Below are 13,323 nucleotides of genomic sequence, written 5' to 3'. Positions count from 1 at the left end.
TGCTAATGTCAAGATGTGTCTCCTTCCAGCATTTTATTTTATAGCAACAAATCCACTGTGTTGCACTTCACTTCATGAAATGTATGTCTATTAAATTTAAAACAAGATAACAGCCTGTTCTCCTATACAGGTTTTTCCTCACTTATTTGTCCTTGTTAGACTTCTGTTCAGTTTGACATTCGGTGAAGTTACGTTTGGAATAATCTTTTTTTTTTTCACAGCAGACAGTTTGACATGCCACAGTATGAAAAAACAGGTGCAATAAAAAAAAATAATGGCAGCATTTCAGTTCGACGTGTCAGTGAGACATTTGCATGCTCGCTCACCATCTTGCTTCAGAAATACTTGAATTAAATTGAGTCATCATTGACAGTATTAACTCCACTAGTGCTGAAACGATGAATCGACCAATCGTGTTGTTTTGAGTAATTTTGTAAGAGAAAAAGGTAAAAATACTTTGATTCAAGCTTCTTAAATGTGAATATCTCCTGGTCTCTTTACTTTCCTATGACAGTAAACTGAATATCTTTGGATTGTGGAAAAAAAAAATAACACGTCATCTTTGTGGAACACAATTTTCTGACATTTTGTAGACCAAGAAATAATCTATTATTATTCGGCAATTAAAATAATTGTTAGTGGCAGCCCTCAACTCCACCTGGGCTTTATCTGCTATGACAAGTCAAAATGTCCACTGTAAAAAAAGTCTTTATATGTCAAATTACCAAATTCTAACTCAGTAATAAGACTGTTAAAGATACAAGTCGTCCCACCCTGAAGATGATGTACACTTCACAGAAGATAGAGTTTTATCCATTTATTGATAGACTGAATCAGTTACGGCAAACATAAAACAATTCCTCATTTCAGTTTTGCTGCCTTTTTGGTTTTCTTTGTTTTTTGTTGATCTACATTCTGACTCTCCAAACGACTAAAAAGCACCCCCGAGTCCGATCCCAGCGCTCTGCCTTCAAAGGGACAGTCCATTCCCTGATACCTTGGCAGGAAGTTCACATCAGCCCACCTCCTTCTGCCTTGTTGCACCCCCAGTCTGGACAGCAGCTTGTTAGATATCTCTGGCACTACTGGCTGTAGTAGTGTGCCATAAATCCTGAGGCATTCAAGGGAGACATGGATGATGGTGTCTAGCCAGCGCTGGTCTTTGCTGTCCCTCCTGTCCAGCTTCCAAGGTGTGTGGCGCTGAACAAACCCGTTGGTTTGCCTCACACAGGCACTGATGGCCTCCAGAGCTTTGTACACATGCATGCTCTCATAGTGCTGCGCCACCACAGCAGGGAGATGTTTCACAGCATCCAACATGTGGTAGTCTTCGACCACAGCCCTGCCACCCTGTTCACGTGGGAAGGACTTGGGGCAGAAAGAGGGGTACACCTGAGCTGGGTTAAGAGCTGGAGCTGTGCAGCGGTTTAGGAGACCACCCAGAGAGTCTGCGAGCTCTGTGTTGAGCAGCTTGATAACTTTGTCGTCTGTGTAATCGCAATCTGAGTCTGGGACACCCTGACGCAGAAGAAAGTACCTCATTCCATCAGTTGTGAATGTCTGTGAGCGTTCAAGAGGATCCACCACATTCCCCAAACTTTTAGACATCTTCTTCCCCCCTACTGTCCAGTGAGAGTGCACATGTATCGTCTGTGGCAGCGGCAGTCCGGCCCCGAGGAGAAACGACGGCCAGTAGATGGCATGAAACTTTAAGATGTCCTTTCCTACAATGTGGTGGGCCACGTTCCACCACCGGTCGTGTTTATCTGGATAGCCGGTGACTGTGAGGTAGTTCACCAGAGCGTCTAGCCAAACATAGATGGTTTGTTCAGCGTCACCCGGGACTGGGATGCCCCACTGAAGGCGGCTTCTCTGGCGGGAGACGGAGAGGTCAGGAAGGTCCTCCTGCAGCCACTGGAGAACAGCCTGGTGGAAACGCTCGGGCTGTATGGCCCGGGGGTTTCCTCTGAGCCAGTCGAGCAGCTGAGACCGAAATGCAGACAGACGGAACATGTAATTCTCCTCTTTCATCCACTCCACCTGCAAAATAATGGAAAGAACACAAGAAGTATTGTTGATGGATTAAAACTTACGAAAGCTCCTCCACACTCAAACAGACATTAAATAACTGCTTTTTATAGTTGAGAAGTACTATCCATAACACAAACTGATGTTGATGTGTAAAATGAATGGAGTGCTCCTTTAAAGTATACACTCATTCATATCCACTTAATACACACACCTGCTATGATCCCAATTTTGCTCTTACCTTGTGTCCGCTCTCCAGCGATACCTTGATCTCCTTCCCCGATGAGTCCAAAGCATCTCCCACCTGCGACGGCGTGAGGAAGCTTTCATCTTGTGTCGAGTACCAGCCTTCATAACTCCCCTTGTAGATGAGCCCTTTGTTCCAGAGCACTGACCAGAAATGCTTCACCGCCTCACAGTGTCTGTGCTCGGTGGTTCTGATGTAGTCTGTGTACGATACGTTGCAGCTGCTGAAGAGATGTTTGAATCTCTCTGACACATCAGTGCAGAAGGTCAGGGGATCTTTTCCTGCAATGTCTGCAGCTTGCTGGATCTTCAAGCCATGTTCGTCAGTACCTGAAAGACAAGATAACAGGGTGTATTTTTTTTGTGTTATTTGCTTAATAAATCGATTTATCTTTTAGACAATGAAATTTCATGAAAATCTGAAGACAGTGCACATCAAAATTTCCCAAAGCTCAAGATCAGGTCTTCACAATGGCAAGAATGATTATACACACAAGTATATGTTGGTCAACGGAGGATTTACCTGTCGCAAACTTTGAGTTGAAGCCCTGAAGTAGCTTGTACCTGTGAAAGCAGTCAGCTATCACAGCTGAATACAAGTGTCCTAAATGAGGAGAAGCGTTCACATAGAAGATGGGAGTGGTTATGTAGTAGTTCCTGTCGTCTTTGCAGGAATGTGTGCTCGAGTGTCTAAACACGATTCTCTGATGTCTCTCGAGAGCTGAAACCGGTGATAAAAAATGGCTCTGTTTCAGACTGTGAACAGCATTACAGCTTCTGGTGATGAGCAGAAAAGGGGTCCTCATGACTGGATAGCAGGCGATATTAAACTACTCCAGGGAGTGCAGTATTTACTTGGTAAAGTACGTGCTAGCCACACATTTAGCTAGCTTAAAAGACGGAGTTTAAGCACAAAAAACATTTACGCGGAACCATTCAACCACTACCGGAGAATGACTGGAAGACATTAGAGTTGTCCTTGTGAATGTGCTCCATGAAATTGGCAGGAATTATTAAATGTCAAGCCTTTTTTTTCCCCCTCAACGAGCAGCGCATGTGTTTTACCACTCGCACGTCAAGGTTAGCGCTCCTTCCGGTTTCTACAAAACAACAATGACTCCACGTCCAATCAAAACCAAGCACCGAACACCAACCGCCAATCAGAATGCGAGGACTCTCTCCGTCTCCTAGGCAACTCCCCCGGAAGTACCGCGCCGTCACCAGCCAATCGGACGCACCACTCCCATCAAGTCAGCTAACGTCGACGAATGGGGTCGACGTGACAGCGGAGGTAAAAACATTTCCCAAACTTTATCGCGAAGCGGCTTTTAAATCGCATTTTAAACTTAATTAAACACAAGCTAAGCTAAAGGCGTCGCTACCTGTCGTCTGCTGCCACTTGTAGCCGTCTGACACGGCTCGTTTCAGCCTCGTCCGAGTCGAGTCACCCTGTCATGTGACGGTAACATGGGGCGACCGTTGCTCGACTCCTGAAAAGTTCAACTGAAACAGAAATATAGTGTTTTTTGGGGTTTTTTTGTTTTCGTGAGAAGGAGATTTTGTGTTTGATTCAGATGGAAGTGAACCGTACGGACTTCTACATCGGTCTGTCTCTGGCGGTGAGCTCCAGCGCTTTCATCGGCGCCAGTTTCATCCTGAAGAAGAAAGGCCTCCTGCGATTGGCCGGCAAGGGGTCGACAAGAGCAGGTACCGATCAGTAACTTTAAACTTAATTCATCTTTTAAGATCTTTTAAAATAAGATATTTTACTCAGAGTATCAAAAGTGAAACTACTAACAGAACAGCCTCTGTCAGTGTCATACTAACTGAACCTGACATTATTTTAATAATTGATTACTATTGTGAATATTGGTGTTGAGTTCGATGTCACGTAGGAACAAAAGAAGCTGGATCTAGATTATGTAAGTAAATTTGCTCATGTATTGTACTTAAATGCAATCTTGAGGTACTTGTACTTCCTACTTTATACTTCAACACCACTACATTTTGGATGTTTGGAGGAAAATATTACTACTTTTTACTCCTCTACATTTATTTGATAATTTTGATAACCCTGATTCTGAAAATTGGAAAAATGCTGAATATTGGATCATCTTATAGTATACATTATAAACATACATGTAAATATGTGTATAATTTACTTTTACTTGAACTTTTGATACTTATCTACATTTAATATCAGATATTTTAGGTAATATTCGTACAGGTGATTTTCACTTTTACCAAAGTAATATTTTAATCAATTACTCAATCTTTATTTGTATAGCGCCAATTCACAACAAAAGTCATCTGATGACACTTTCCAAATCTAGACATACTCCTTGATTAATTAATTTACTTAACACGATATCTTTACTTTTACTCAAGTATGACATCTGTGTACTTTTGATTGATTTTCCATTAATCTACTAATCGATTTGTTGACTAATCATTGCAGCTTTATCATTATATTATTATATCATATTATATTACTGGATTATTACTGCGCAAGCAACCGTTTACTGTTGTCGCTGGTCAACTTAATATATTGTTGTCTTTATGTAGAATTGAATGTAAAAAATACATCATATTGTTTTGTATGTAAAATGTTTACTTGTAAAGTTACTACTTAATATCGCTGTCAGATAAATGCAGTGTAGTTCCTGGTGAAAGAAGCTAATCACCCTAATAGGAATTATTTTAAATGAGAAACACGTAACAGCTATGACATCTACTCATTTCTGTCTGTATCTCACAGGTCAGGGGGGGTATGCTTACCTGAAGGAATGGCTGTGGTGGGCAGGACTCATTTCAAGTAAGTGATTGATTTACAGACTCGATTCTGAAAAACGGGTGTCATGGTGAGCTGTTTGTTTTTTTTCCCACTTGGCAACACTGCTTGCCGGCCATGCCCCAGAAACATTGTGGTCTTTGTTTTTCTTGGTTGAAACAAAGCTCTTGTGGGTTTGGTATGTTTGCCGGTGACGTTGAAGCAGAACCCACACCATTATCTTTGACGTGCACATTCCTCTAAAGAGCACATTTGCACACGTGGGTTGGAAGAAAATAATATTTCTACATTTTAACCAGATGCAATTCATGTTCATATTCTAGTGGGAACCGGAGAGGCCGCTAACTTCGCCGCGTATGCATTTGCGCCGGCCACACTGGTGACTCCTCTTGGAGCATTGAGTGTACTTGTAAGGTAATTGTCTTTGTCTTTTGTTCAGCAGGTTTTCATACCACAGATGTTATCACAACTTGTCAGACATTTGCTTAGTGTGATACAGATACTCTTAACCTTCTCAGTATGTAAGTCTGGTGATATTCTATAATACTTTTATTGTCAGTAAAGAAAAAAACTAAATGAGATATGAATTGGTCCCTCTAACAACTATTGTCTGTATAGCGAGAGACTAATATAGCTTATTCCTCTGCGTTCTAGACCTCTGTTGTTGTCCAAAAAACATTAAAAACACATGATTGAGCCACATTGTTGCACTGGGTGACATTTTCATTCATTACCATGAACACTGGCAGTGGTAGCTTATTTTGAGATGATCCCATGTTCACCATCTGGTGACGTAATACTTATAGGAGCAGAGGTTCACAACCATTTTGGCTTGCGTATATTCAGCTAAAGGGGTGTTACTTTTGACGAGTCTGGTGAGAAACTCAACAAAAGAGTGGTTTTTTTTCCTCCTCAAATATTTTCATTTAAAAGATTTTTTATTAGCCTAAAAGATTTAAAAGCATTCAGTTTTTTTTTAGTTTTTTTTTTTTTTTTTACGAGAAATAAAAACATTTGTTTTCCTAGACGTAATTGATATTGTATGTAGAAATGAAAAAAACAAGAGGAGTCACTCTTAGAGATGAACCTACAGAGAATTATGACCTGAGTCCTTTGTCGGGAGCTCCAGCTCATTGTTTATCTTTCTGGCTCTTGACTTCGCTGTTTTGGTTCAGTCTTACTGCCCATATAAAGTTATCTTCAGCTGCGGCAAGCAGATTTTTTGTACACTTCCTGCTCTGAACCAAACTGTGGACAGACACAGTGGAGCATTTAGTGAAGTTTTTTAACTTACACTAAAAGGTGGCCAGAAACACAAGTCCGAACGAATGATAATGTTGCTCATTAACTGCTAGATATGTAAATTATGATAATAAGTTTGCTAACAAGTTCACCATGTCATCTTAAAGGTCCTAAAAAAAAAAACATTAAACAGCCTCTCTAGAGCCAGAGGTTGCTTCCATAGTAGATTTGAAGAGCACAATAAAGACAACAAAAACGCAACAATTTTAAGATTCAAGCAAGTATACGCTAATGAAAAAATAATTATGAATATATTACTTGTTTTCTGTCAATATTATTTACACACCAGCACCAACATCCTACACAGTGGAGCTGTTAAAGCTGATCATTGATCAATGTTCACAATTTGTTTCTGCTGCCCCCAAGTGGCCAAAACAAAATCAAATATTGCAGTTTCAGTCTTGTGACCAGTCAGTGGTTCGTTAGTAGCTTATGACCCACCTAAAATAGAATCACCAAACTTATCATTTTAATGTGTAGTGGTTTTGTTGTGTGCATAGTATACTGTTTGTGTTAACTGTCAGCATCTGCGTCATTTGTTTCAGTGCCGTGCTCTCCTCCTACTTCCTGAATGAGAGGCTGAATGTACACGGGAAAGTTGGTTGCCTGCTGTGCGTCCTGGGCTCCACAGTGATGGTGATCCACGCCCCGCAGGAAGAGGAGGTTGCTTCTCTCAGCGCCATGGCTGAGAAGCTCAAAGACCCAGGTAGAGAGATCACAGACCAGCCCCTCGTCAGTGTGATTGCGATATGATTAACAATGCTGTGAAAAGGGCTGGATGTTTTTTTTTTCAGGGTACTAACTCCTTCTTGAATGCTCCCGCTAGGTTTCATTGTGTTTGCTGTGTGCGTTGTGGGGAGCAGCCTGGTTCTTATCTTTGCTGTGGCTCCGCGGTTTGGACAGAAGAATGTGCTGGTCTACATCCTGATCTGCTCTGTGATTGGCTCCCTCTCTGTGTCTTGTGTCAAGGGCCTGGGCATTGGCATTAAGGAGCTGTTTGCTGGGACAGCAGTGCTGAGGGAACCCCTCTTCTGGTCGTTAGTCATCTGCCTGGTAATTTGCGTCAGCGTTCAAATCAGCTACCTGAACAAAGCCCTCGACATCTTTAACACCTCCATAGTCACTCCCATCTACTACGTCTTCTTCACCACCTCCGTCATGGCCTGCTCAGCCATCCTCTTCAAGGAATGGTTGAGTATGACCACTGACGGAGTAGTGGGAACAATTAGCGGATTCCTCACTATCATTCTGGGGATCTTCCTCCTCCATGCCTTCAAGGACATCACATTCAGCTGGGATTCCCTTCCACTCTACCTGAGGAAGGGTCCTCAGGGCTTTCCATGGGGGCAACAGCCTTACGTGGCTCTTCCCAGCCACGAAACGCAAGCACAGGATGAGACGAAGCTACCCAGAGAAGGGTGCTCAAACGGGGGCTGGGGTACGCACCAGAGAGCCCCATAAGGAGGACCAAAAGTCTTTTGAAAAATTGCTAATGCAATTCTGAAGCTTTAATGCATATCACAGCTTTAATAAAATTTCAAGTCTCTCTTACACAATACAGTTTGCACTGGAGCTGCCTAACGTGAGCACAATGTTCTTATAAGCACATTGGATTTTATTTAAAGGTACGTTCCTGGTTGTACATGATGTTACATCCATATCTTTTTGCTTTGGTCCAGAAAGATACAGGACAGAATTAGAGCTGCAATGATTAATATTTTCATAACCTTTTTAATGATAATTGAGTTTATTTTTTAAGAAAACAAAAGTCAAAATACTATGATTCCAGCTTCTTAAATGTCTTTTTTTTCTGGTTTCTTTGCTCCCCTATGACAGTTAAGTGAATATTCTGGGGTTGATGATAAAGGAAGACATTTGAGGACATCATCTTGGGCTTTGGGAGACACTGATTTACATTTTTTAATCATTTTCTGACATTTTTATAGACCAAACAATTAATCAAGAAATAATTAACAGATTAATAGACAATGAAAATGATTGTTAGTTGCAGCCCAGAACAATGATCTGCAGTATAATTTATATCAATGTGAATGTCAGTTGCACTGCTGTGTACAAAACAATTATTTAACGTTGAATTTATTAAGGTGGTGCCTTCTGTTGCTGAAAATAACTATATTTATAGTTTTGCACTTTTTAACCTTAGATATTGTACAAATGTAAAACTTTACAGCCAGTGATAAAGGTGCCATATGTCAGAATAGGCCACCTGTTGATTCATGCTCAAAACAAATGGGGCAGCATATCACCAGAGCAACCGCCAAATGTAGCTACGTGTTAGCTCGATTAGCCGTGCATCTAGTGGTCCAGACCGAACTCGGCACCAGAAGAGTGTTGGTGTTTACACCGCTAGCACAGGAATGTTGTTGCTAGCGTGTTAGCATGCTATCTTCAGTAGATTTATCTGCAACACAATACATAGACATCACAACCTCAAAACTAAGGTTTCTTCATATTCTGTTGATGATTTTAGTAAATTTTTTGAATGATTTCAACTAAAATTCTTACATATTGCACCTTTAAGATAGAAACGTGATTGCCCTGAATACATTTCAATCATCTGTTGTTGAAGAACCAGTTTGAATAATTCCTGTTCCTGTAATACCTCAACATTATACATAAACTGCACCAAAGAATGTTCTTTTCCTGTATAAATTAATTCATGTGCCAAACCTGTAACATATCTCGAATGTAACTGTTACTTTTTGTGAGTTTGATAACGCTGATTAAAACTTTTTCAACAGGATTATTTGGCATTTTGTTTATTGCATATGTACAGTCCAGAACCTCGTGTCTCTTCTGTCAAAACATTGTTAGTTCTCTTAAATTACAGCAGAGTGTAGTGGTGAAGTCTTCGTTCGCTGTCGAGCTGAACATCCCAGGTGCCTCCATCTTCCTGCAGCCTCCCACACGTCTGAACACTGAACTGACTTAGAATTTCATGATTTGACAAACAAAAACAGAAAGTTGCTTCAAACAACAAACCACAATCTTTGCAACACTCATAACCTGATAAGTGGAGGACGAATAAAACCCTAGACTTCTGCATGAGTCCATACATGGTGGTAATCTCAGGCACTTGTATCAAAAGTAACACTTAATGATGTTCCTTTTTCCAGTTGAAGGGACTGTTCAGCAACACACGGTCAGCTGTCAGGACCAAACAGCTTCCTCACAGACCCGGGGCTGAGTGCATGTGTCTCATCAGTTCTTTCAGTGACAGTTTTCAGTCTGACATGGTCTCAGAGAATGAGCCCCTGCTCCTCTGAGTCTGTTCCAGTCTGTTCAGGATGAATTGGCTGGTGTCAATAAATCGCTCCACACAGTTAACGAAGCACATTTCTGTCCTTGAGTCCAGCTTCGGCCCGGGTTTATCCATACATTTCTCCTGAAGACAAAAACAGAACAATTTAGGTGAACTGCAACGGATTATACAAGTAGTACCCCACATCTAGCGCGAGAGCTCGTTGGTTCAAAGTGTGATAAAATGGACGTTATAGAACAGCCGCATCAGGGTAGACAACTGGAGGTGAAGGAGATATGTGACAACTGCAAAGTTTTCCTGTTTCCTTTGGTCACTCGGAGCCTCAGCTATAAAATTCAAAGACAAATGCTAAAACACAATGGTCCGACCGACCTGTTGTCTTTGCTGGGCTTATTCAATGGAGCAAGTTGCTTTGCTAGTGTCTTTGACATCTACCTCAGAGCGACATCTCAGACTTACTGCTCATAATAAACTCATAATTTTGACTTTTTTCTCTCATAATTTTGACTTTTTTCCTCTCATAATTTAGACTTTTTTTAACTCATAATTTTGACTTTTTTTCTCTCATAATTTTGACTTTTTTAAACTCATAATTTTGACTTTTTTCTCTCATAATTTTGACTTTTGTTAACTCATAATTTTGACTTTTTTCCTCTCATAATTTTGACTTTTTTCCTCTCATAATTTTGACTTTTTTCTCTTATAATTTTGACTTTTTTAACTCATAATTTTGACTTTTTTTAACTCATAATTTTGACTTTTTTTAACTCATAATTTTGACTTTTTTAACTCAATTTTGACTTTTTTTAACTCATAATTTTGACTTTTTTTAACTCATAATTTTGACTTTTTTAACTCAATTTTGACTTTTTTTAACTCAATTTTGACTTTTCTAACTCATAATTTTGACTTTTTTCAACTCATAATTTTGACTTTTTTCTCTCGTAATTTTGACTTTTTTTAACTCATAATTTTGACTTTTTTAACTCATAATTTTGACTTTTTTAACTCAATTTTGACTTTTTTTAACTCATAATCTTGACTTTTTTTAACTCATAATTTTGACTTTTTTTCTCTCATAATTTTGACTTTTTTCTCTCGTAATTTTGACTTTTTTAACTAATAATTTTGACTTTTTTAACTCATAATTTTGACTTTTTTAACTCAATTTTGACTTTTTTTAACTCATAATTTTGACTTTTTTTAACTCATAATTTTGACTTTTTTCCTCTCATAATTTTGACTTTTTTAACTCATAATTTTGACTTTTTTAACTCAATTTTGACTTTTTTAAACTCATAATTTGACTTTTTTAACTCATAATCTTGACTTTTTTAACTCATAATTTTGACTTTTTTTAACTCATAATTTTGACCTTCTCTCTCATAATTTTGACTTTTTTCCTCTCATAATTTTGACTTTTTTTAACTCATAATTTTGACCTTCTCTCTCATAATTTTGACTTTTTTCCTCTCATAATTTTGACTTTTTTTCTCATAATTTTGACTTTTTTTAACTCATAATTTTGACTTTTTTTCTCTTATAATTTTGACTTTTTTAACTCATAATTTTGACTTTTTTCCTCTCATAATTTTGACTTTTTTTCTCTTATAATTTTGACTTTTTAACTCATAATTTTGACTTTTTTAACTCATAATTTTGACTTTTTTCTCTCGTAATTTTGACTTTTTTCTCTCGTAATTTTGACTTTTTTAACTCATAATTTTGACTTTTTTCTCTCGTAATTTTGACTTTTTTCTCTCGTAATTTTGACTTTTTTAACTCATAATTTTGACTTTTTAACTCATAATTTTGACTTTTTAACTCATAATTTAGATTTTTTTAAAACTCATAATTTTAACTTTTTTATCTCATAATTTTAACTTTTGAATCTCATAATTTTAACTTTATTTACTCATAATTCTTTGACTTTTTTCTCTCAGAATTTTGATTTACCATGGATTACCATTTTCATCAAACTTGGTTGTCATTTTTGTCTTACCTGGGGGAAATAGGCTTCCATACCAAACTAACATGAGTGACAGTGTTGTTATTAATTAGATATGAAAGCATCAAACAAACATTTTAGACTAATTACATGCGACACTTTGAAATAACGTCATCGTGGTGGTTATGCGCGTGGCCCAGCTGTGACCTCAGCAGTCTAAGTTGTGTCGTCATCAGGTCACAACTGGCAACAGTAGAGAGGGAAGTTAAAACTTGGTTTTAAAGTCGTTTTACGGCAGCAGGCTGCCTCCTCAGAGGCATTTTCGTCATCTCACATGTGTCTACTTTCTGTACAGTGCAATAAAATGTTTGACGTGGACGAAACCAACATTTAAATCCCATTTTTCCACACTGATGCAACGCGTTGCTCTTCTTGTCCGCAGCGCTAGATACAGCGGGCTGGTGTAGCGGCCTTTGCAGTCCAGGGGAAACAACTTTAACAATGGTTCCGCTATCAATTAATCGTTCCAGACAGAGAGAGGACATCTGTAGGACCACACAGACAACTGAAAATAAAACCTGCGGCTTGTAAAAAAAAAAAAAAACAAGAAAAAACGTTTGTCATCATTGCCTCAGGAACATTATGTGACCAAATCCATACCGAGTCCTGTTGCTAACAGTCCAGACGTGGTGCTAAATGTTAACCTGTGTGCATTGTTATTTGACCACACCATGTAAAATAAGACTATGCAGCTTGTTTTCGTCAGTGTGAGGCGAGCTAGCTACAGTATAACTATAACAAGCACACTGCAGGGCTCCACTGCTAGCTTAAAGCTGCACTTACCCAGCAAACCTCAGTCATCTGATGCACCAGCTGCTGAAACCTTTGTTTTTGAGTCTCCACTTCGATGAACTGCTGAAGCTGAGGGTCGGCTGTCGCTCCCTGGCCGTCCATGTTTCGCTAAAACGAGGTCGTAAGAGCAATATTTTTGTATTTCGTAAAGCCTGACGGCTCTATTGCTGACCTTCACGTGTGGTATGGATGGATGACAGGAAACAGGAAGTAGCCCGACCAATCACAGAGCGCGTTCTTCTGACGACACACACACGTCATCATACATCAGCCTGAGTGTATCAATAAAATATTACATATGTTGAAATTGGCCTTTCTGTCTGTTACAGCCAACTTATATGAGCTGTGGAAAGATGTTAATAATTTATTGTTAACAACATTCTCTCAAATTTTGCTTTTAACTGTATAAATATCTTATTTTGTCGTTATGATTAAAGTGGCAACATGCATTTTTCCTTATTAATCCCCCCTAAATTCTCTGTATTAATGAAGGACATTGAAATATACATGTCAATGATTTCTACAAAACAAAAAAAAAGCTATCAAAACAATGACTGTTTTAAGGTTTTTAAATGAATTTATTGTCATGAACTCACATTTTTATTTTGGTGGTTTGATTCTATTTTTCTGGCTTCTTCTTCTTTTTAACTTTGCTTTTCATTGTGTTTTTCAACTCTGTTCCTCTGTTACTGTAAGCTGTTTGAAATAAAGTTTATTTAAAAAAAAAGTTGATTCTTTAACTGAACAAATAAATCTACTACCAATGTATACAGTGATATTTCTACATTAAAAAACAGTTCATAATGTGAAAACAACAGCTCTATCAGTCGTTGAGTTATTTTCGTTTTATATGATGTTTCAGTCACTTCCAAG

At 38.7% G+C, this 13,323-nt stretch overlaps 3 protein-coding genes across 3 annotated transcripts; 1 reads left to right on the top strand and 2 right to left on the bottom strand.

The window, feature by feature from the left end:
- Positions 1–802: 802 nt before the first annotated feature.
- On the bottom strand, positions 803–3,375 carry mars2 (methionyl-tRNA synthetase 2, mitochondrial). Its single transcript, XM_073486859.1, has 3 exons — positions 2,798–3,375; positions 2,270–2,604; positions 803–2,040 (listed from the first exon to the last, which is right to left on the bottom strand). The coding sequence occupies exons 1-3, from the start codon at positions 3,078–3,080 to the stop codon at positions 862–864; spliced, it is 1,797 nt and encodes a 598-aa protein (XP_073342960.1). The 5' UTR covers positions 3,081–3,375; the 3' UTR covers positions 803–861.
- Positions 3,376–3,507: 132 nt separating this feature from the next.
- On the top strand, positions 3,508–9,131 carry LOC141013225 (magnesium transporter NIPA2). Its single transcript, XM_073486860.1, has 6 exons — positions 3,508–3,565; positions 3,849–3,981; positions 5,033–5,089; positions 5,389–5,479; positions 6,913–7,073; positions 7,194–9,131. Exons 2-6 carry the CDS (start codon positions 3,849–3,851, stop codon positions 7,826–7,828), a joined length of 1,077 nt encoding a protein of 358 aa, XP_073342961.1. The 5' UTR covers positions 3,508–3,565; the 3' UTR covers positions 7,829–9,131.
- Positions 9,132–12,659, bottom strand: timm8a (translocase of inner mitochondrial membrane 8 homolog A (yeast)). The gene is made up of 2 exons (XM_073486861.1): positions 12,442–12,659; positions 9,132–9,773 (listed from the first exon to the last, which is right to left on the bottom strand). Exons 1-2 carry the CDS (start codon positions 12,550–12,552, stop codon positions 9,612–9,614), a joined length of 273 nt encoding a protein of 90 aa, XP_073342962.1. The 5' UTR covers positions 12,553–12,659; the 3' UTR covers positions 9,132–9,611.
- Between the last annotated feature and the right edge of the window lie 664 nt (positions 12,660–13,323).

Source organism: Pagrus major, chromosome 18 (assembly GCF_040436345.1).
Source record: "Pagrus major chromosome 18, Pma_NU_1.0".
Lineage (NCBI taxonomy): Eukaryota > Metazoa > Chordata > Actinopteri > Spariformes > Sparidae > Pagrus > Pagrus major.
Note: the sequence above shows the minus strand (reverse complement) of the source record. Positions and strands in the feature narration are given on the sequence as shown.